This window comes from Plecotus auritus (genome assembly GCF_963455305.1).
Source record: "Plecotus auritus genome assembly, chromosome: 8".
Lineage (NCBI taxonomy): Eukaryota > Metazoa > Chordata > Mammalia > Chiroptera > Vespertilionidae > Plecotus > Plecotus auritus.
This window is the reverse complement of record NC_137782.1, coordinates 156,218,541-156,239,114: the sequence shown is the minus strand read 5'-3', so window position 1 is coordinate 156,239,114 and position 20,574 is coordinate 156,218,541. Positions and strand designations below refer to the sequence as shown.

General features: G+C 46.1%; 1 protein-coding gene across 1 annotated transcript; it reads right to left on the bottom strand.

Moving 5' to 3' along the window:
* Positions 1-1,956: 1,956 nt before the first annotated feature.
* Positions 1,957-7,184, bottom strand: PFN4 (profilin family member 4; the record flags this gene model as incomplete). The annotated part of the gene is made up of 4 exons (XM_080684121.1): positions 1,957-1,985; positions 5,254-5,359; positions 6,481-6,618; positions 7,068-7,184. The coding sequence occupies 4 exons, from the start codon at positions 7,182-7,184 to the stop codon at positions 1,957-1,959; spliced, it is 390 nt and encodes a 129-aa protein (XP_080540247.1).
* Positions 7,185-20,574: the final 13,390 nt, after the last annotated feature.

Sequence of the window (20,574 nt, the reverse complement as noted above, 5' to 3'; positions counted from 1 at the left end):
GTATGGGGCTCTCAGGCCAGACCTGTTCAGGGATCTAGACAATTACTAGTAGCATGGACTAGAACACTTACACTATTTCCAGTCTGTTCCTTCCTTTTCCATCCTACCTTCTTTCCTCCCTTCTTCCTTCCTCCCTTCTTTAACTGTTCATCTACTTTATTCACAGATAATAACTGAATGGCCACTGTGTGATAAACACTGTGGTAGGTGATGGGATAAAATGATGAGGTGTGGGAGGTTGGGCAGAAATGCACAGAGGGAGCACTTTCTATTAACTTTAAGGGGACTTTCTGTAAAACTTTGACATGAAAAAAAATGAAGGTGAAACCTTCCCTTACACAATGCTCAAAAATTAACTCAAAATGGGTCAAAGACCTAAATGTAAGAACTAAAATTATAAAACTCTTCAAAGAAAGCAGGAAAAGCTTCATAAGAATAAATCTGGCAATGATTTCTTGCATATGACACCAAAAGCACAGGCAAGAAAAGAAAAAATTGGTAAATTGGACTATATCAAAATAAAACTTTGCACATTAAAGGACACTGTCCAAACAGTAAGAAGGAAACCTATAGAATGGGAGAAAATATTTGCAAATAATATATCTTCTAAGGGGTTAATATCCAGAATATTGAAAGAACTCCTACAACTCAACAACAAAACCCCTAAACACTCCAATTTAAAAATGGGCAAAGGATTTGAATAGACATTTCTCTAAAGAAGAAACTCAAATGGCCAATAAGTACATGAAAAGATGTTCAACATCACTAATCATTAGAGAAATGCAAATCAAAACCACAATGAGATACCACTTTATCATATCCATTCGGATGGCAGTTATCAAAAACCATAAAGTGTTAGCAAGAATGTGGAGAAACTGGAATCTCTCTGCACTGCTGGTGGGAATGCAAAATGGTACAGCTGCTATGGAAAGCAGTATGGCAGTTAAAGAAAGAAAGAGGGAAGGAGGGAGGGAGGGATGGAGGGAGGGAGGGAGGGATGGAGGGAGGGAGGGAGGGAGGGAGGGAGGGAGGGAGGGAGGAAGGACCATATGATCTAGCTATTCCACTTCTGGACATACACCCAAAACAATAAAGAGAAGGATCTCAAACAGATATTTGTATACCCATATTCATAGCAGCCTATTCACTCTAGTCTTTTGGTGGAAACAATCCAAGTGTCCATTGACAGATGAATGGATAACCAAAATGTGGCATATATGTACAATGGAATATTATGCAGCCTTAAAAAGAAAATTTTGGCATGTAGTACAGCATGGGCATACCATGAATACAATACAACATGGATAAACCATGAACACATAGTACACCATGGATAAACCATAAATACATTCATGGAAAACCATGAATGCATACTATGTGAATAACCAGAAACAAAAGGACAAATATTGTACGGTTCCATTTATATGAGGTACCTAGAGTAGTCAAATCCAGAGGCAGAATGTAGAAAAATGATTGCCAGGGACTGAAGGGAGAGGGGAATAGGGAGCTAGTTTTTTCTGGGCATAGAATTTCAGTTTTGCAAGATGAAAAGAATTCTGGAGATGGTTGGTGATGTTTGCACAACCATGTAAATGTACTTAAATTAATGCCACCAAACTGGACACTTAAAGTGGTTAAGGTGATAAATTTTATATTATGTCTATTTTACCACAATTAATAATAAAGAGACAATAGTATAATTGCTCCCAACAGATATGCTCTGTGAAACTATCAGTGTTCTTACACTCATGCCAATGACAAAGCATTTAAAAAACACAAGTTGATCAAATAATTCCAATTTGAAAAGTTTTGAAATAAGATACATTGTTCCATTAATCATTCTTCCTTTTTAGTATCTTCTGCCTAATATTTTTCAACAAAAAAGAAGGCATTTTTCTTTAGGGTTTATAGTTTTCTTCTAAAATAATAAAAGCTCTCTTTCAGTCTTCTGATAACTTAATTTCCTTTTCTTCTTAGATATTCTCCTGAAAAAAGCAGAACATAGTTATTATTTGTGAGCAGCAAATTATCACCACAATATCATTCATTCATTCATTCATTCATTCATTTATTCCATAAACCTTGGTGAGTAACTATCAGATGCTAGGCACTGTGCTAGGTACCAGAGATACAAGAATGACTGATAGGACCCAGTCCCTCAAGGAGTTCCATTGTCTAGCTGGGGAGATAGAGATATAAAAACATCTATTATATTCCTAGAATCTTCAACAATAAAAAATTTTTCAATAGTCATAATTCTTTACTCCCCAAATTTTCTATAAAGATCATGTATAGCCAAAACCGGTTTGGCTCAGTGGATAGAGCGTCGGCCTGCGGACTCAAGGGTCCCGGGTTCGATTCCGGTCAAGGGCATGTACCTTGGTTGTGGGCACATCCCCAGTGGGAGGTGTGCAGGAGGCAGCTGATTGATGTTTCTCTCTCATCGATGTTTCTGGCTCTCTATCCCTCTCCCTTCCTCTCTGTAAAGTATCAATAAAATATATTTTTTTTTAAAAAAAAGATCATGTATAATTTTTATAGAGAAAATATAATTTAAAAAACAAGTGAAGTAAATAGAAGTAATGAGACATGTAACTGGCTCTTGAGTGGGTATCAGCTTTATCCATCCTTCACAAGCATCCAACCACTTCCCAAGACAGCACATCCCTTCCTAGAGCAGTGGGTCTTAGTGGCATGATGTCAGCTGCCTCCTTCTAACTAGTACACATTCTTTGGAGGGGTGTGTGTGTCTCTAAGCAAGAATATATAATCCTATCTAATAAAGAGGGAATATGCAAACTGACCATCACAAAGATGGCGGCATCTATAGCCACATGATGGCGGCACCCAGTCCCCTTAGCCCCCCAGCTGACCAGGGCTGGCCCGAGGCACAGGAAAGCCTCGGATGGCAGCTTCCCAGCCACCCAGGGCCGCCTGAGGCTCAGGTAACCAAGGCCAGCCGAGGCTTGTGCTGCCAGCAGTGGCAGCAGCAGAGGTGTGATGGGGGTGTCGCCTTCCCCTGATTGCTGGGTCGCCTCCTGCCCCTGAGGGCTCCTGGACTGTGAGAGGGGGCAGGCAAGGCTGAGGGCCCCCCCCTAACTCCAGTGCATAAATTTTCATGCAATGGGCCTCTAGTCTATAATAATGAAAGTGTAATATGCTAATTAGACCAGACAGCTGAACGACCTTCCGGACATCCTTCCAGATGACCTTCCAGATGAAGCTGGGCTCCGAGGGCCAAGGCAAGCCACCGCAGCTGCGAGGGCCTAGCCCCTTGCACGAATTTTGTGCACTGGGCCTCTAGTTTCTAATAAAAATTTTTAAAAAGAACTTCATCCTGCAAAATATACCTTCTTGAGAATTGAGGTCAATTGTTTTAATTGTGTCAGTCCATTACAATTTGATTCTTCCAGTAGTTTTAATGTCCTATCCTTGAAGCATGTTCACTTCAGTGATATGCTTTGTTAGTGATGCAACATTATTGTCATAGGCCTACTAAAGCCTCAGAGGTCTTTCAGATTTGTTCCATATATTATTTGTGATGACTTCTCAGTGCCATTTTTTGTGTGATATGCATACACAATAGGAGTATTAAAAATGTGAGAATCTAAAAAAAAGGGGGAATATACATTTTCTGTGATGTCACCTAACTCCTCAATTAATCCTTTAAGATTCATCTCTCTGGAGCCTTCCCTGATTCTGTTAGATGGGAGTCATTCATTTATTTGTTCGTCAAACATGTATTAATCGACTACTCAATATTTGACACCATCTCAGGTACTGGAGAAAGGAGAATGATTATGACACAACTAGAGGCCTGATGCATGTAATTCATGCAAGAGTAGGTCTTCCTGCCAGCACCAGCTTCCCTCTGGCACCCGGCTGCCAGCACCAGCTTCCCTCTGGCACCCGGAACCTGGGCTTCCCTTACAGCCCCGGCTTCATCTGGAAGGTCGTCCAGTCTAGTGAGCATATTATGCTTTTATTATTGTCGATTATTATAGATTCTTGCCTTTTAGGGGCTCACAGTCTAGGTAAAACAAAGAAACAATGGCAGTAATAATAAAGGTCTGCATAAACTACATAGCACAGTGGAGAGATGCCTACGATCTCACATGGGTCTTCAACGATTTTTAGGAATTTGCCAACTGGATGTGAAGGGGCAGGAACAGAAAAGAAGGACATTTCAGGAAGATAGGGCAGAGGCATGGAAGGCAGAGACTATATCGTGACCAACTGTGCTTTCCTAGTTTATCAGGATAGTGCAGCGCACATAGCAGACCACTCAGTATTTATTGAAAGAATGAAGGGAGTGCTGCTTTCCTTACTAGTAGAAGTAGAGGCTTCTACTATTTCAAAAGAATGTTCAGCCCTAACTGGTTTGGCTCAGTGGATAGAGCATCGGCCTGTGGACTCAAGGGTCCCAGGTTCGATTCCAGTCAAGGGCATGTACCTTGGTTGAGGGCACATCCCCAGTGGGGGGTGTGCAGGAGGCAGCTGATTGATGTTTCTCTCTCATCCATGTTTCTAACTCTCTATCCCTCTCCCTTCTTCTCTGTAAAAAAAATCAATAAAATATATTAAAAAAAAAGAATGTTCAAGCAACTCCAAAGATTGCTAGAAATTTCAATTTACATTTAAATCTAAACACAATTTATGTAATTTATGAAGCTCAACTCTGATAGATATAATTTCCCAGTTCTACATTAGATCTGTATTCAAAATGTATAGACATGGAAGGAGACTGCCGTAGGTCCCAACAAGCTGCCTGCCAGGCTCATAGTAATTTCTTTTTCGGTAAAAGGTCCCTTTATAGGGTGGGGCCCCCAGCAGCTATATCTCTTATTTTTTTTAACCAGTGCCTCTCTCCTCCGCCCCCACCCAGCTGAATGACATAAGGGTAAACCATCTGATCCAAGACTGGTCAAATCAGGGTCTTAAAAGAAATTAAGAAAGTGAGGCTTGACCATGATACAATCCAGGAAAGGAGGCAGATCAAGCCAGGGAAGGAGGGACAGAACAAACCTGACCCTCTCAGGAGAGACCAGAGGAAAGCTCTAGTAGCATTCCCATCCCTAGAATCCGTTTCCCTGTGCCTCAGCTGCACTCATCCTTCCAGTGGTTCTGTAAGTATCCTCAGTCTCCTTCCAGTCAATTCCTACTTTCTGTACCAGCTGACTTGGCCTCTGTCACTTGCAGTCAGAAGACGCGACTCCCACAGGGAACAAGACAGGCACTGGGAGACACACTTACCCAGCTTCTCTGTGGCTTCCACACAGACGCTGGGATACATGCCATCAGTGTAAGTCGCCACCAGAAGATACAGACTGGTCTTCACGACAATCACACCCGTGTTTTCCTGGGTAAGAATAAAACTGAATGCCCTTCTTTTGGTTCTAATCACAGGACTAGCAGTTATACTCCAGCCATATTTTTCATCAGTTCCTGACTTCCATATATTATTCATACATTTGTTTTTGGATTCTCTGTTCTGCTCCACTAATTTACTCAAAGAGTTTAAGACGGTTATAATAACAGCACGGGTATTTTGAAAAAGTTCCCCAATTGATTGTAATATATCCCTGTCCCAGTGAGAAAGGTGACATTTTGGAACTGGACAGCTCTGGCTTGAATCCCAGCACGTCCATTTTCTGCTGCATGACTATGAAAGAGTTATCTAACCTTGCTTAGCCTCAGCTTCCTCATCTGTAAAATGAGGCTACTTAGCTTATAATGTGGATAAAGCGTGTCTAATCCATAATATAGGGCTTCCAGTTAATGTGATTTCATCTTCTTAGTTCAAGCAACTCCAAAAATGTTTAGAAATTTCAATTTACATTATCTAATCACAAACACAATTTATACCATTTATTAAACTCAACTTTATAGGCACCAGAATGTCAAGAGAGGTTTTAAGCACAGGGTTATGTCACTTTTTTTAAAAAAAGGAGGTTGTACAACACAAAGAATAGAGCCAGCCGTGGGCAAACTACGGCCCACGGGCCGGATCCGGCCCATTCGGCTGTTCTATCCGGCCCGGGGAGCAGAAAGGAGAGCAGAAAGAGCGGAGGGTTCTCTTGCTCTCCCCTCCGCTCCTTTACTTTGAATTTATATTAGTTCACACAAACACTCCATGCTTTTGTTCCAGCCCTCCGGTCCAGTTTAAGAACCCATTGTGGCCCTTGAGTCAAAAAGTTTGCCCACCCCTGGAATAGACTGTAGTGGAGAGAAACAAGTCAGGCAAGGCTTAGTTGATAGATTCGGGAACAAACGTTTCTCAAAACTGGGCTCTCTGTTAGTACTTTCTTTTGCATAAGCTCTCGGGGCACTAGACTGCTAATCTTAAACACTGCAAACACTGCCATTGCAATAATGGGCTAAGTCTGTTGTACAGACAGGATCAGAGGAGACACAGAAATTTGAAGTCAAATTCTTTCCTTAAGGTTTTTACTCAGCTGTTTTCAAACATTCAACACTCACATTCTTAGCATAAAGAGAATACTCATCTGCCCGGACACATCTGTAGTCCTTTTCCATGAAATACAGTCCTTCCCTTCTGGCTTGCAGGGGGTTCTTGGCAAACCCATTCACAAGTGTTCGGACATCACTGGGCATCACCTACAGAGGTTAAATAGACTGGGCGTCAGCACACTGTGGCAGGCTGGCCACAGTGGCCCACTCCCTGTTTTTGTATGCCTGCAAGCTAAGATGGCTTCTTATGTTTTTAAGTTGTGTGAGTAGGAGGTGGGGTGGGGGTGGGGGAGAGGATTCAAAAGAATACTATTTTGTGATGGGTAAAAAGTACATGAAAATAAAATTTCAGTGTGTCCATAAATAAAGTTTTATTGGAACATAGTCACACACATTCTTTCACACATTGTCTATGGCTGCTTCCCATGACAACTGCAGCGGAGTGTATAGTTGTGACACAGATCATAAGGCCTGGAAACCTAAAATGTTTACTATGGCTCTTCACAGAAAGTTTGTTTAAAACTCTTACGCCCAAACTTGTGTGTGTGTGTGTGTGTGTGTGTGTTTTAACTCTATCCCCAACTTATTTTTCTTACACTAAACCCTGGTGATGCGACACACAGGCTCCGCTCCTGCAGTTGGATGAGGGCCGCGCTGTCCACATGTTTCGTGCCCAGGAGGGAATCTAACAGTAAGTTCTGCAAATGGCTCATGCTCACTCAGCTCTGGCGAGCGTTAAATAGCCTGTGGACACAAACCTCCCTAAGATATTTTGGACGGTTTTAGCACCAGTATGTGTTCTCTGAAAAGATGAAGAGTGAGCCCCAGTCGAGTAGCTCAGTGGGTTAGATCAGTGGTCGGCAAACTGCGGCTCGCGAGCCACATGCGGCTCTTTGGCCCCTTGAGTTTTTAGCAAAGGCCAGCTTAGGAGTACCCTAATTAAATTAATAATAATGTACCTACCTATATAGTTTAAGTTTAAAAAATTTGGCTCTCAAAAGAAATTTCAATCGTTGTACTGTTGATATTTGGCTCTGTTGACTAATGAGTTTGCCGACCACTGGGTTAGATCATCCCTATAGCCAAGGTTGTGGGATTGGATCTCTGGTCAGGGTACATACAAGAAAGCAACCAATGAATGCATAAAAGAGTGGAACAACAAGTCCATCTCTCTCTCTCTTTTTCTCCCTCTTTCTCCACCCCTCTCTCTCAAATCAATGAATAAAATTCTTTATTTAAAAAATGAAAAGATGAAGAGTGAAAGTGGCAGTCCATCATCTAGTGTCCACCCAAACTCAGAGTAAAATAGAATCAGAATCGTAGGAAATCTCAGTTCACACAGAGCAGGTGATGCAGCGAGCTTAGAAAAGCGGAGCTCGTAATTCTCTAGCTGTCAGTGGTTTCCAGCAGAATCATGTGGGATCAAGAAACAAAAAGCAGCCAAAACCGGTTTGGCTCAGTGGATAGAGCGTCAGCCTGCGGACTGAAGGGTCCCAGGTTCGATTCCGGTCAAGGGCATGTAACTTGGTTGCGGGCACATCCCCAGTAGGAGGTGTGCAAGAGGCAACTGATCGATGTTTCTCTCTCATCGATGTTTCTGACTATCTATCCCTCTTCCTTCCTCTCTGTAAAAAATCAATAAAATATATTAAAAAAAAAAAAAAGAAACAAAAAGCAAACACCTGCGGAGAGACGGGCAACCCCAGAGCCAGGTAAACAAGGCTAAAGGATCTGCTGGTCCCCAGTCCTCGAAGCCCCTTCCCGCTGAGCAGCATCAGGACACCTGTAAGGTACTTAAATGGACATGTCCGCACAAGTCACCAAGTCTCCCCAACGGTCCTCATCAGGCCGACCTCCACCAACACGCGTCCTTCCACGGGATACTGAGGATCCCGGGTGGAGGTGGGCGGTAGGGTTCCTGGGACTGAGGGCGATGGGGGGTTAATACCAGTTGGGGGTGGGAGTGGGGGGTGGGGCGCAGGGGACACAGGGGACGTTGGGAGGCGCGGGAAGCGCGTGGGCCAGGCGGGAGCGGAAGCCGCCTGGCTCTCGGGCTCTTGGGGCAGGAGCCCAGCGCGCGGCCCGGGCTGGTGTGCGGGGCAATCGCCGATCCACGGATGCGGGGCAGGGGGGCGGCGGCCACGTGCCAGCTCTTGGCGGCGACAGAGGCCCGTCGCCCTGACGCGCTCCGACTCGGTTCGCAAACCAGGACCAGCCCACCCGTCTCCGCACGTCGGGCTCCAGGTTTCTTCCCTGCCCGACGGGGCCGCGGGACCCGCGGAGTCCTAGTCCCGCATCCGCCTCCGCGCGCGCGCAGACTGTCGTTGTCCTGGCGACCCGACCGGGACGGCAAACGCTCTTCCCTTCGGAGGCCACGGGCCGCGGGCGGGACCCCGCGCGGGGCATGGGCGCTGGAGGTCCAGCCAGGCCCGGGAGGCGGGTTATGTGCCCGGTGCCAGGCGGGCGGAAGCCCCACGCACCTGCTGACGGACTGGGAGGAAGGGTCGCAGCCCTGGGTACTGGAGGTTACAGCGCAAGCCCTAAGATAGCCTCGCCCTTAGATGCGCTCCTGGGGGGCGGGGGGCGCTGGGGACAAGGCCATTTCGTCTGAAAGCCCTTCCTTTCTCCAAGCAGCCCTGCCGGTGTGGGCTTCAGTAGCCAGAAAGTTGCAACTCGGGCCCTCGGCCAGGAAATTGCTGCAATGACTCCTGGAAGCCGGGCTGATGCCTCCAAAGGACTCAGTTGTAGGGGACGGGGAGCCTGGAATTCGGGGGAGGTGGGTGGGTGCAGAGAGACCCTCCCTGCTGAAAGGAGCTTGGTTCTGAAGAGTTCTCAGGAGCCATGGTGGAGGCCCTGGTTAGGGACAGTGTGGATGGTTGGTTCATGTTCAGAAACCGCCCCACGTCTGTCCGTGGTCACAAGTATTGCTTATTCATTAAACCAGAGAGCAAGATGGAGGTGAATCCTCATTACTAAATAAGCAGACTTTTTAGTTTTTCTAGGGGCTCCGTTATTTAGGACCACTATGCACAATTTAGACAATGATGATCTGGTAACTGACAAACCTCCCAAGCCCAAGAGCTCACAAGGATGGTTGGAGACACAGTCACCTTCTTTCATGGACGGACAGTGGTGTGGCCTCCTGAAGTTGGTACTTGGGTAGTTGCATTGAGAACTGGCTTGTGTGAAATATAATACTTTTCTATGCTTTCTGTTTCATTCCGCTCTTGATTATTCCCTCCATTCTACTAACTTTGTGTTTACACTGCTATTCATTTTCTAGCTTTTTATTTTACATATATATATACACATACATATATATATATATGTATATACACATATATGTATGTATGTATGTATATTTATTTCAGAAAGGAAGGGAGAGGGAGAGAGATAGACACATCAATGATGAGAGAGAATCATTGTTGGGCTGCCTCCTGCACGCCCCACACTGGGATTCAAGCCCCCAACCGGGGCATGTGCCCTGATTGGGAATCGATTCATGACCCTCTGGTTCATAGATCAAAGCTCAACCAATGAGCCACGCCGGCCAGGCCATTTTCTAGCTTTTTAAATTATAACCACAAAACCAGCACCCTGCATAACAAATTGTTCTCATATATAAATCAATTCCTTCCCCCTTGACCTCTCTCCTAGAAGGAAGACAGGATTCTAATTTCTTTCTCATTCCTTGGATAAACTAATTGTTTTTTTGTTATAAAAGAAATCATTCTAATTTGGTGCCTTGGAACCAGCCAAAAAATAGACCTGAATCACAGAGTGGAGCTTATGGAGTGGAGCTTATGGAGTGAAGTCCGGCTGACCTCATGCCACAAATTAAGCTGCAGTCCACTTCAACTGCCAGCAACGGTGAATTAAGCGATTGTGCTTAACGGACACTCCATTCTGGCATTGGGCAGGATGGGGGTCTATTAACGAAAAGCACTCAGTCCCTCGCTCCCAGTGCCATCCTGTGTGAGGGGGCTGCCTCCTGCGTGTCCCTGCAGTCCGTCCTGTTCCGGCTCCCACTCTAGTATCATCGGAGAGGTGCCCCCAGGTGGTGACAGTTCATATTTCTCTGCTCCTTTGACAGTGGGTGGAGGTATGGGTGATAAAGTCAAAGGAATTGCCATTAAGAAATAACATTCAGCCCTGACCAGTTTGGCTCAGTGGATAGAGCATTGGCCTGTAGACTGAAGGGTCACAGGTTCGATTCTGGTCAAGGGCATGTACCTTGGTTGCGGGTACATCCCCAGTAGGGGGTGTGCAGGAGGCAGCTGATCGATGTTTCTCTCTCATCGATGTTTCTAACTCTCTATCCCTCTCCCTTCCTCTCTGTAAAAAATCAATAAAATATATTTTTTAATAAAAAAGAAATAACGTTCAAATGTTCTCAAGTGAGATTGTGCGTAGCCAGAGGTGGGCTGATTTGTGAGGGTGGATATTATTTTTCTTTTAATTTGGGGTCATTTTGTCTGGCATTTCCCATCCCCATGGCCCAGAAATGGTTTTACTTGCAAAGTGACCCAATGCATAGGAGTCTCGTGGAGGGGAAGCAGAGGCGAGCAAACCTCAGAAGAGTTGAAGGCTTTCATTAAATATTAGAGGCCTGGTGCATGAAATTCATGCACGGGGGGGGGGGGGGGGGTGTCCCTCAGCCCAGCCTGCACCCTCTCCAATTTGGGACCCCTCAAGGGCAGTCAGACATCCCTCTCACAATCCAGGACTGCTGGCTCCCGACCGCTCACCTGCCTGATTGCTGCTAACTGCTTCTGCCTGCCAGCCTGATCCCCCCCTAACCACTCCCCTGCCAGCCTGATAGACACCTAACTGCTCCCCTGCCAGCCTGATTGCCTCTAACTGCCCTCCCCTGCCAGCCTGGTCACCCCTAACTGTCCTCCCTTGCCAGCCTGGTCACCCCTAACTGCCCTCCCCTGCTGGCCTGGTTGCCCCCAACTGCCCTCTCCTGCAGGCCTGGTCACCCCCAACTGCCCTCCCCTGCTGACCTGGTTGCCCCCAACTGCCCTCTCCTGCAGGCCTGGTCACCCCCAACTGCCCTCCCCTGCTGGCCTGGTCACCCACAACTGCCCTCTCCTGCTGGCCTGATCACCCACAACTGCCCTCCCCTGCCGGCCATCTTGTGGCGGCCATTTTTTGTGTTGGAGTGATGGTCAATTTGCATATTACCTCTTTATTATGTAGGATGCCATTCTCTATAAATGCCTCAAATGCAGTGGGATCCAGCAGAAAGTTCTGCTCTCTCCCCCAGCAAATTCTGTTATTCTGAGCTCCTGGAAAAGGCAGGGACTTCCTGACTTCTCTCTCTCTTATTTCTGCCCACCTCCAGCCATGACAGGCAACCTGTAGAACAAGTCACAATACACAGTAGGGTCACTGGGAATAAGGGCAGAGAAGGGACCATACTCACGCACAGGTATAGTTTCCATGACCTAGTGTGATTTGGCACCAAAATCATCCCACATGTCATAGAAGGTGAGGTGTTGCAGGGGGCGGGGCCCTCATGGGGCAATTCCCTGTGGAGGCTGTTACCCGTGTCCTCCCCCCAATGATGGGAACAGAATCTCTCCCTTTAACCCTCCGAATGTTGGATGAATTAAGTGAAGCCCAGGTCACTTAAGCATCAAGCACTTAAGGCCACAGCTTGATTGTATCGCAGGGGCATGAATTTGGTCACGGTATCTCCACATTTACCATCTGAATGGGGAGGACTGGTGGGCCACGGGCAGGCACAGGCTGACAGCCCTCCCCACCACCACCCCCACCACACACTCAGTTAAATGGCACAAAACTGAGCCTGGTCTCGGTCTCTTGGGGGCACTGAGGTCCCCTGGGCCTGTGCACCACCTGGAACTCCATGTGAGTTAGCATCTCCCTCTTGCCAGCCACGCCCAGGGCTGAGAGCTCTTTACTTATGTTTACCTTTCAGACAAGAAATTTAGTCTTTAACATAGGAAACGGGGGTGGGGTGGGAAGGAGGGGGCGGGGAGAGACTGAAAACGCAAAAGGAAAATAGATTTATTTGCAAAAATGAATTTGTTCATAGAACTAAAATCCAGGAGGGCAGGCTTGCACAAGTCTGCAGGCTGGGGCTTCGGAGCTCTGGCCTTCTTCCACTTGACCTCTGTGCCGATTCAAATTCAGTTCTTTTCTTCCTCCAAGTTTCAGATAAAGCTAGCAACACGCTGCTCTTACTGGTCAGGTTCCACAGTCAGTCTGCCCACCGCTTTGCTGAGAGTTTTTATCGTAAATGGGTGCTGGATTTTATCCAATGTTTTTCTGCGTCTATTGATATGATCATGTGATTTTTATCCTTATCATTACGACTATGGAGTGTATCACATTTATTCATTTGTGAATATTGTACCAATCTTGCAGCCCCAGAATAAATCCCACTTGGTCATGGTGTATGATCTTTTTAATGTATTGCTGGATCCGGTTTGCTAATATTTTGTTGAGGATTTTTAGCATCTATGTTCATCAGGGGATACTGGCCTAAAGTTTTCTTTCTTTGTCCTGTCTTTATCTGGTTATGGAATTAAGATAAATGCTGGCCTTATAAAATGAGCTTGGGAGTCCTCACTCCTCTTGAATTTTTTGAAATAGCTTGAGGAGGATAGGTGTTAGTTCTCTGAATGTTTAGTAATATTCACCCATGAAGCCATCCAGTCCAGGACTTTGGTTTGTTGGAGTTTTTATATTACCGCTTCAGTTTCATTAGTTGTAATCAGTCTATTCGGATTTTCTGCTTCTTCCTGATTGAGTTTGGAAGCCTGTATATTTCTAGGAATTTACCCTTTTTGTCCAGATTGTCTAATTTGTTGGCATGTAGTTTTCATAATGTTTTCTTAGAACCCTTTGTATTTCTGTGGAGTCAGTTGGTTACTTCCCTTCTTTCATTTCGGATTTTATTTATTTGGATCGTCTCGATCAGCTCCTTGTTTCCTTGATTGTATTTAATTTTTAGATGCTCATTTATTTCTGCTCTGATCTTTATAATTTCCTTTCTTCTACTCACAATGGGCTTTGTTTGTTCTTTTTCTAGTTCCTTTACGTGTAAAGTTAGATTGCTTGAGATTTTTCTTGTTTCCTGAGATAGGCGTGTAATGCCATGAATCTCCCTCTTTGGACTGCTTTCACTGTGTCCCACAGATTTGGGGCTGTGTTCTCATTTTCTTTTGTTTCAAGGTACGTTTTGATTTCTTCCTTGATCTTATTGTCATCCCATTCATTGTTTAGTAGCACTTAGCCTCTATGTCTTTGTGTGTATTTTAGTTTTTATTTGTGTGTATGTGATTGATCTCTGATTTCATATCATTGTGATCAGAGAATATGCTTGATATGATTTCAGTCTTCTTCAATTTATTGAGACTTGTTTTGGGTCCTGTTGTGTGGTCTATTCTAGAAGATATTCCATGTGAAAAGAATGTATATTCTGTGGCTTCGGGGTAAAATACTCGGAAGATATCAAATTCATCTGATCTTGTGTGTCATTTAAGGCTTTCTTGTTGATTTTCTGTAGCTTGTTAAATCCCCTACTATGACTGTATTACTGTCAATCTATTTATTTCTGACAAGATTTGCCTTACATATTTAGGTGCTCTTACGTTGGGTGCATAAACTTTTACAAGGGTTATATCCTTTTGTTGGATAATTAATTCCCTTTATCATCATGTAATATCCTTCTTTGTCTCTCACAATCATCTTTAAAGTTTTTTTTCCCAGATATATGTATTGCTACCACAGCTTTTTTTTTTTTTAATTTCAAATTGCATGAAATATCTTTTTCCATTCCTTTACTTTTAGTCTCTGTTTATCTTTCATTCTGAGGTGGGTCTCTTATAGACAACATATGTATTGGTCTTGTTTTCTAATTCATTCAGCTACCCTATTTCTATTGATTGGAGCATTTAAGCTATTTGCATTAAAAGTGATTATTGACAAGTACATATTTATTGCTATTTTGTTTTTGTTTTTAAACCACATTTCTTTCTTCTTCTTCTTAAAGTAGTCCCTTTAACAATTCTTGCACCACGGGTTCCATGGTAACAAACTCCTTTAGCTTGTGGTCTCTGCCACTCAGATGACTTCAATCTCCCCAGGGAACATGCAGTCCAGTTCTGGATATGGAGAAATCCTACTGCCCTCAACTAATCGGGAACAAACACATCTTTGTCCTGCTTCCCCTCCCCCTCCCCCCCGAGGTTATAAAGGAGAGAAAATAGTGATCAACAAAACTTATTCACTTTGCTAGATTAAAATAAAACAGAAACAAACTCATAGATACAAAGAACAGACTGATGAGGGCCAGGTTGGGGGGGGGTTGGGGGTACTGAGTGAAAAAGGTGAAAAAATCAATACAAATTGATAGTTTCAAAATAGTCACGGGGATGTGAAGTACAGTATAGGGAATATAGTCAATAATATTGTAATAACTATGTATGGTGTCACACAGTACTAGACTTATTGGAGGGACCACTTCATAAGTTATATAGATGTCGAACCACTATGCTGTACACTTGAAACGAATATATTATATCTCCACCATAATTTAAAAATAAATTTAAAAAACAGACAGCAGCAGAGCCATTGCTTTCCAATAAGACAAATAATAAACTTTACAAACTTAAGGAAAAATACAATTTATTCAAAAGGCTAAGAGAGTATCGGAATCAAAGTGACACTGAAAAGCCTTGCTCTCATGATTGAAAATACAAGGATAATAAAACCTCAACTGTATCCTGTTATACTGAACATCTTTTCTGACATCTCCCAGCAGAAGGCTCCCTCTTCCTGTAGGTCTGTGGGTGAGCAGCCTGCCTTAGCTCATACTCTCTGGAGGGGCAAAATGCATGTGCCTGACCCACAAGCAGAGGGCCGGGGTGTGTCCCTGTTGGCCCCGAAAACAAGCTTCCTGAGTGGTTATGAAGTGTAAGGGCTGAGGGCTGAACCAGAGCTGACTGGGAGAGGCAGCAAGTAACACTGGCAGAGAGACAAACCAGCCAGAGGAGAATTCGAATCTACCTCCTTCATTTCTTCCACCAACATTGAGAAGTACCGAGTTCATATGTGACTCTGAGGACAGAGTCTGTGAACGAGACAGGTTTGCCCCTGGTTCGGGGGGTATTTGTGGCATGAACCTAGAATCTCCAAGGACTGATCAACAAATGTTTGTTACATGCAGGTTTGGGAATTTATGACACTAGTTAAAAATTGAATGCAATAATTTTATCAAAGACTTTTAAAAAAATTTAATAAAATAAATATGGAAATGAATTTACCTGTGTTTTAATTTGTTAATTTAATTTTTCCAGGGCTCTCAATTTTTAAAGAGTATTTTTTATAACAGTTTTAGGTTCCTCCTTTCTGCTGCTAGAGACTAGGGTACACGTGGATGTATTAAAGCATCCCAGGTGTTATGATGATCCTATATAATAAAAGCAGTGACTGAAACAGTGGAATGACCAGAATGACCAGAGACCAGAATGACTGTTGCCCCTCACCCTGGCTGGCCCCACCTCCCAGTGGGGACCCCCACGCTGATCAGGGGTGTGGCAAGCCTGCAAACTGCCCACAGCCCCTCACCCTGGCTGGCCCCGCCCCCCAGTGGGGACCCCCTCCATCCCAGTCTGGGGCCCCCATCCATGAACCTGGCCTCTATCCTATATAATAAAAAGGTGATATGCAAATTGACCCTAACGGCGGGATGACCAGAACGACCACTGGACCAGCCACTATGAGGTGCAATGACCACCTCTTGGTTTCTTTCTGCGGCCAGCAGGCTCCGATCACCCAATGGCAAATAGGGAACCGGGGATAAGTGGCGGGGGATGCAGGTGGTGCCAGGCCAAGGCCCCTGCCCCACCAGTCGCCCCACACACAGAGGGCAACCTGCAGCAGGGCAGGGCCAGCGATCAGGTGGAATGGCCGACCTCTTGGTTCCTCCCCACCCCCCCCCCCCCCGCCCCGGCCAGCAGGCTCCAATCACCCCATGGCAAATGGGGAACTGGGGGTGGGTGGCAACGGGGGGTGGAGCCGGCTGCGGGCAGCTGGGGAAGATGGCCCTGATCACAGGCCAGGCCTAGGGACCATACCTGTGCAGGAATTTCATGCGCCGGGCCTCTAGTATTTATATAAAAGGCACAAAGTAAGGGCAAGCAGAGATGGTAATTTGATGTTTTCTTCCTTATTATTCTCGGCTCTCTAAACAGCTTTTCTCTAGGAAAAAAACTCTTTCAATGGAGGATGGAGGCTGCTACTGGAGTGAGGTCAATGGTTAGTAATGATTAAAGACCAGAAATGAATACACCTTGAAATATTCAGTTAAATGTAACCAATAATATTTGCCCCCAAATTTCTGATTACTTTTCAGTTTCCCAGTTCTTTATGGGTCAGTTAAAATACGCAGCTAGTGGCCTCCCAGTGGTCATACATGTCACCCCATCCCGGGCATTTGCTTGCTCTTCCCCTTGGGGGAATGCGGTCTGAACAAGGCAACATCCTGTTCTCCATATATGTTTAAGATCCACCCCCAGGAGGCTTTTGTGTGTGTTTGTTTTAAGCTTGCTATGTTTGTAGTTTTAATTTAACATTAGTGAGACAGCCGCCAAGCTAGTGCGGGTACTTCTGACTGGGAAACTCAGTTAGGCCTTGTTCTGAGTTTGATTATCAGTCGGAAACACGCATAGAGGAATGCTCATTAGAGAGCTACTGAGAGCTGAGGTAAAGCAGCAAAGGGCTGAATTCAGAGCGGCTGTCGCTCTCCCCGACGCTGGTTCACATTTGCGTGAGGAGAGATGGCAACCAAACGACCTCAGTGTTCTGTGGTGCCCATTGGACGTGCACCACTGGATGAGGGTGTGGTCCTGACTCTCAGGATATCAGCGGGCATTTCACAACATGACATGGCAGACTAATGGTAAACAGCAGCATTGACTCAGCCCACAGACGGCTCCGTCTGCCTGCTGTCTCATGTGGGCGTGCTGTCACCTTTAATCATAAACTTGGAGTCTGTCTGTGGTATGTGCAAGGTGGGGCGGGGTTCCCTACCTGTTACTTTGTGGAGCGCCTCAAACGTGGTGTCTTCCCACCCTCCTGCCGCAGGGCTGTGATTGTCCGGGTGAGTGTCTTCTACACACGAATCTGCTGCTGGTCATTATCTCGGGATTGGACTGGGTTTGGTGAGGTCGTCCCCGATATTCCAGGGCTTTCAGAGACTCGAAAACCCGCCTCCTACTCCTTGAAAGGGATGAGGAGCAGGAAGATGCAGAGGGCTTGAAGGATCGGGCAATGGCCGGGCTGGGGTCGCAGGGCAAAGAGCGTATGGAGGGGCCCTGGGCAGCCAGGGCCAGCAGGGGGACCCTGTGGGGCACAGAGGCAGAGGGACTTATAAGGGGGGAACACCGATGGGTGAGGTACACTCTGCTTCCTCAGCACCATGTGTTTGATGGAGCTTTTGAGGTTGCTCAGAGTGCGTTTCTCAGACTGTTTTTGAATGAATGGATTTGGGAAAAATGAACAGAATTTGGCTAACTCAGCAAACTAAAGTTGTCATACAAAATGGTAAAAGGGCTACCTTTTCTATCCCTCAAATGGGGGGCTTAAGAAGTAGGCTGAGCCCAGCCTGTATCTCTCAGTGGTTGAGCATCGACTTATGAACCAGGAAGTCACCTGGTCAATTCCCAGTCAGGGCACATGCCTGGGTTGTGGGCTTGATCCCCAGTAGGGGGCATGCCAGAGGCAGCCGATCAACGTTTCTCATCATTGATGTTTCTCTCTCTCCCTCCCTCTCCCCTGCTCTCTCTGAAATCAACAAAAATGTTTTTTAAAAAAAGAAAAAAAAGGGAGTAGGCTGAGTATCCCTTTCAGGCTTCTTAGTTGTGTGCTGCTCCCCTCTGGCTCAAGGGGTGCACGCCTGGGGTGCCCGTGCACACGCCTCCACGCAATCAGGGGCCGAGAGTCCTCGTCCTCATTTTGCTGTCGGCTGATGTGATCGAAGCTCCTGAGCAGTTTATTTGAAAAGCGTTTGAGAAATTTAGCTCCTAAAGGCTTCAGCATATTTGCTATTTCAAACATTAAACACATTATTTTAAAAATGAAAGGGGAAAATATGTTTTCACACTGGCTGTTCCATTAAACGATGCCCATTTCCTGCATAAAGAAACCAAATTCAAGAACATAACCTTTAATACCAGACAACAGTGTGTTTTAACATGATTTACCTTATTTGGAGGATTAAAAAAAAAAGATCAAAATGACAGAACTTTTATTTTCTCAAGAAAGTCAGTTGGTGTCTGTCTAACAGTGTAACATTTGCCACGTGGTGAAGACAAGTAATGCCCGCTGGTCCTTTAAGACCAGAGATCTCACGAAGATCAATATTGGGGTAGGCCTCCTACAGGGCTCTCCAACGGTCCCTGCCCCTCAGCCCTGCAGGGACCAGCGGAGCTGAGGAGACCAGAGGCCCAGGCCTAGCTGGGGTGGGGGGTGGGAGGTGGGAGCAAACCGCACCAGGTGTTTCTGCACTCTGACGCCTGTACTCCGGTGGGGGAAGGGAGAGGCAGGAAGGAAGGAGGTGGGCAGGACCCCTGTGCCTGGCTGCAACATGACGCCCAGGGCCCTGACCCCTGCTCCAGGACAATAAGGCTGTGGCCGAGGCAAGTGACCTGCTCACCCCATAACTCACCCAGCGCTGCAGCAGGATGACCAAGACAGCTGTTCCCATCCTTCCAGCGGATGCTTGTCCCCCTCAGGTAAAGGGACTGAGGCTCAGAGAGGCTGGGCCACCGCCTCTCGGGCTCCACCCATGCCTCCTCTTCGAGAAGAGGCCCCGGATTCCAGCACATGCTCCGCTCCACACAGAGCACACAGCAGTGTGGCCACACACATGCCCACCCTCCTCCCCTCTGAAAAGCGCTCTTTGTAGCTTCTTTAAAAAGGAAATACCTCAGCCAGGGAGGAACATTATTTGCTTCTGGGTGGAACAGGCTTTATTTAGGATCAAGCTTCCTGGGGGCCCCAGCCCAGGAAGCAGTGAAGGGAGGAGGAGGAAGGGATACCACAGATGCACTGTGGGGGCCAGTTTAGAAGAAGGCTGTGGAGAGCTTAGAGCATAAGGGGGCTGCAGGCCCACAAACCCAGCCTCCCTCAGCTGGACACCCCCCTCTCTCCTCCACAGTCTGCCCTCGGGAAGGACCTGAGAAGTGGCAGAGCAACAATCATTCTGGGCGCTTAGTGGTTGGGTTGGCTTAACCCTTAGCTGCCTGCCCGTCCTTTCCAGGGGCAATTAAAGCCCATCATTCTTTCACTCATGTGGCAGCTCTTTGCTGAGCACCTACTTTTGTGCTAGGCCCTGTGCCGGGCATGCACACAGCAGGAAGACAGACAGGCTGTTTCACATCCCCCTGACCTTGGAGCTGGTGGGAGAAATTAACCACACAGACAGCTCTATAATCACACGTGGCTTACGGGAATGTTCCAGGGGGCAGATGATGGTGGCCCTGACAGAAGCCGGGCAGGGATTCCTGCCTATGGAAGTGAAAGAATGTGTAAAAGCAGGACAGAGCCCTAACCGGTTTGGCTCAGTGGATAGAGCGTCAGCCTGCGGACTGAATGGTCCCAGGTTCGATTCCAGTCAAGGGCATGTACCTTGGTTGCAGGCATATCCCCAGTGGGGGGTGTGCAGGAGGCATCTGATTGATGGTTCTCTCTCATCGATGTTTCTAACTCTCTATCCCTCTCCCTTCCTCTCTGTAAAAAAACAATTTTATATATATATATATTTTATTTTATTTTTATTTTTTTTTTAAAGCAGGACGGAGAGGGCAGGAGCAGGAATCTAAGCCCTGTACTCCTGTACTTATAGAAGCCTGCAAGTCCCAGTTATGCCATAGTAAGGCTGCTTTTAGGTGCCCAAAGCCAAGTTTAAATACTGGATCATGGAAAAGGGTCATTTATTCCCGGCAAGGGTCAATTGAAAAGCTGAATCTGGCCCTCAGGCTGGAGTGGAAGGTGTGTCCTTCTCTTGGAGGGGCAGCTTGTAGCCCAGCAACTGTTGCCATGAGATGCCCAGGGTTCCTGAAGCAG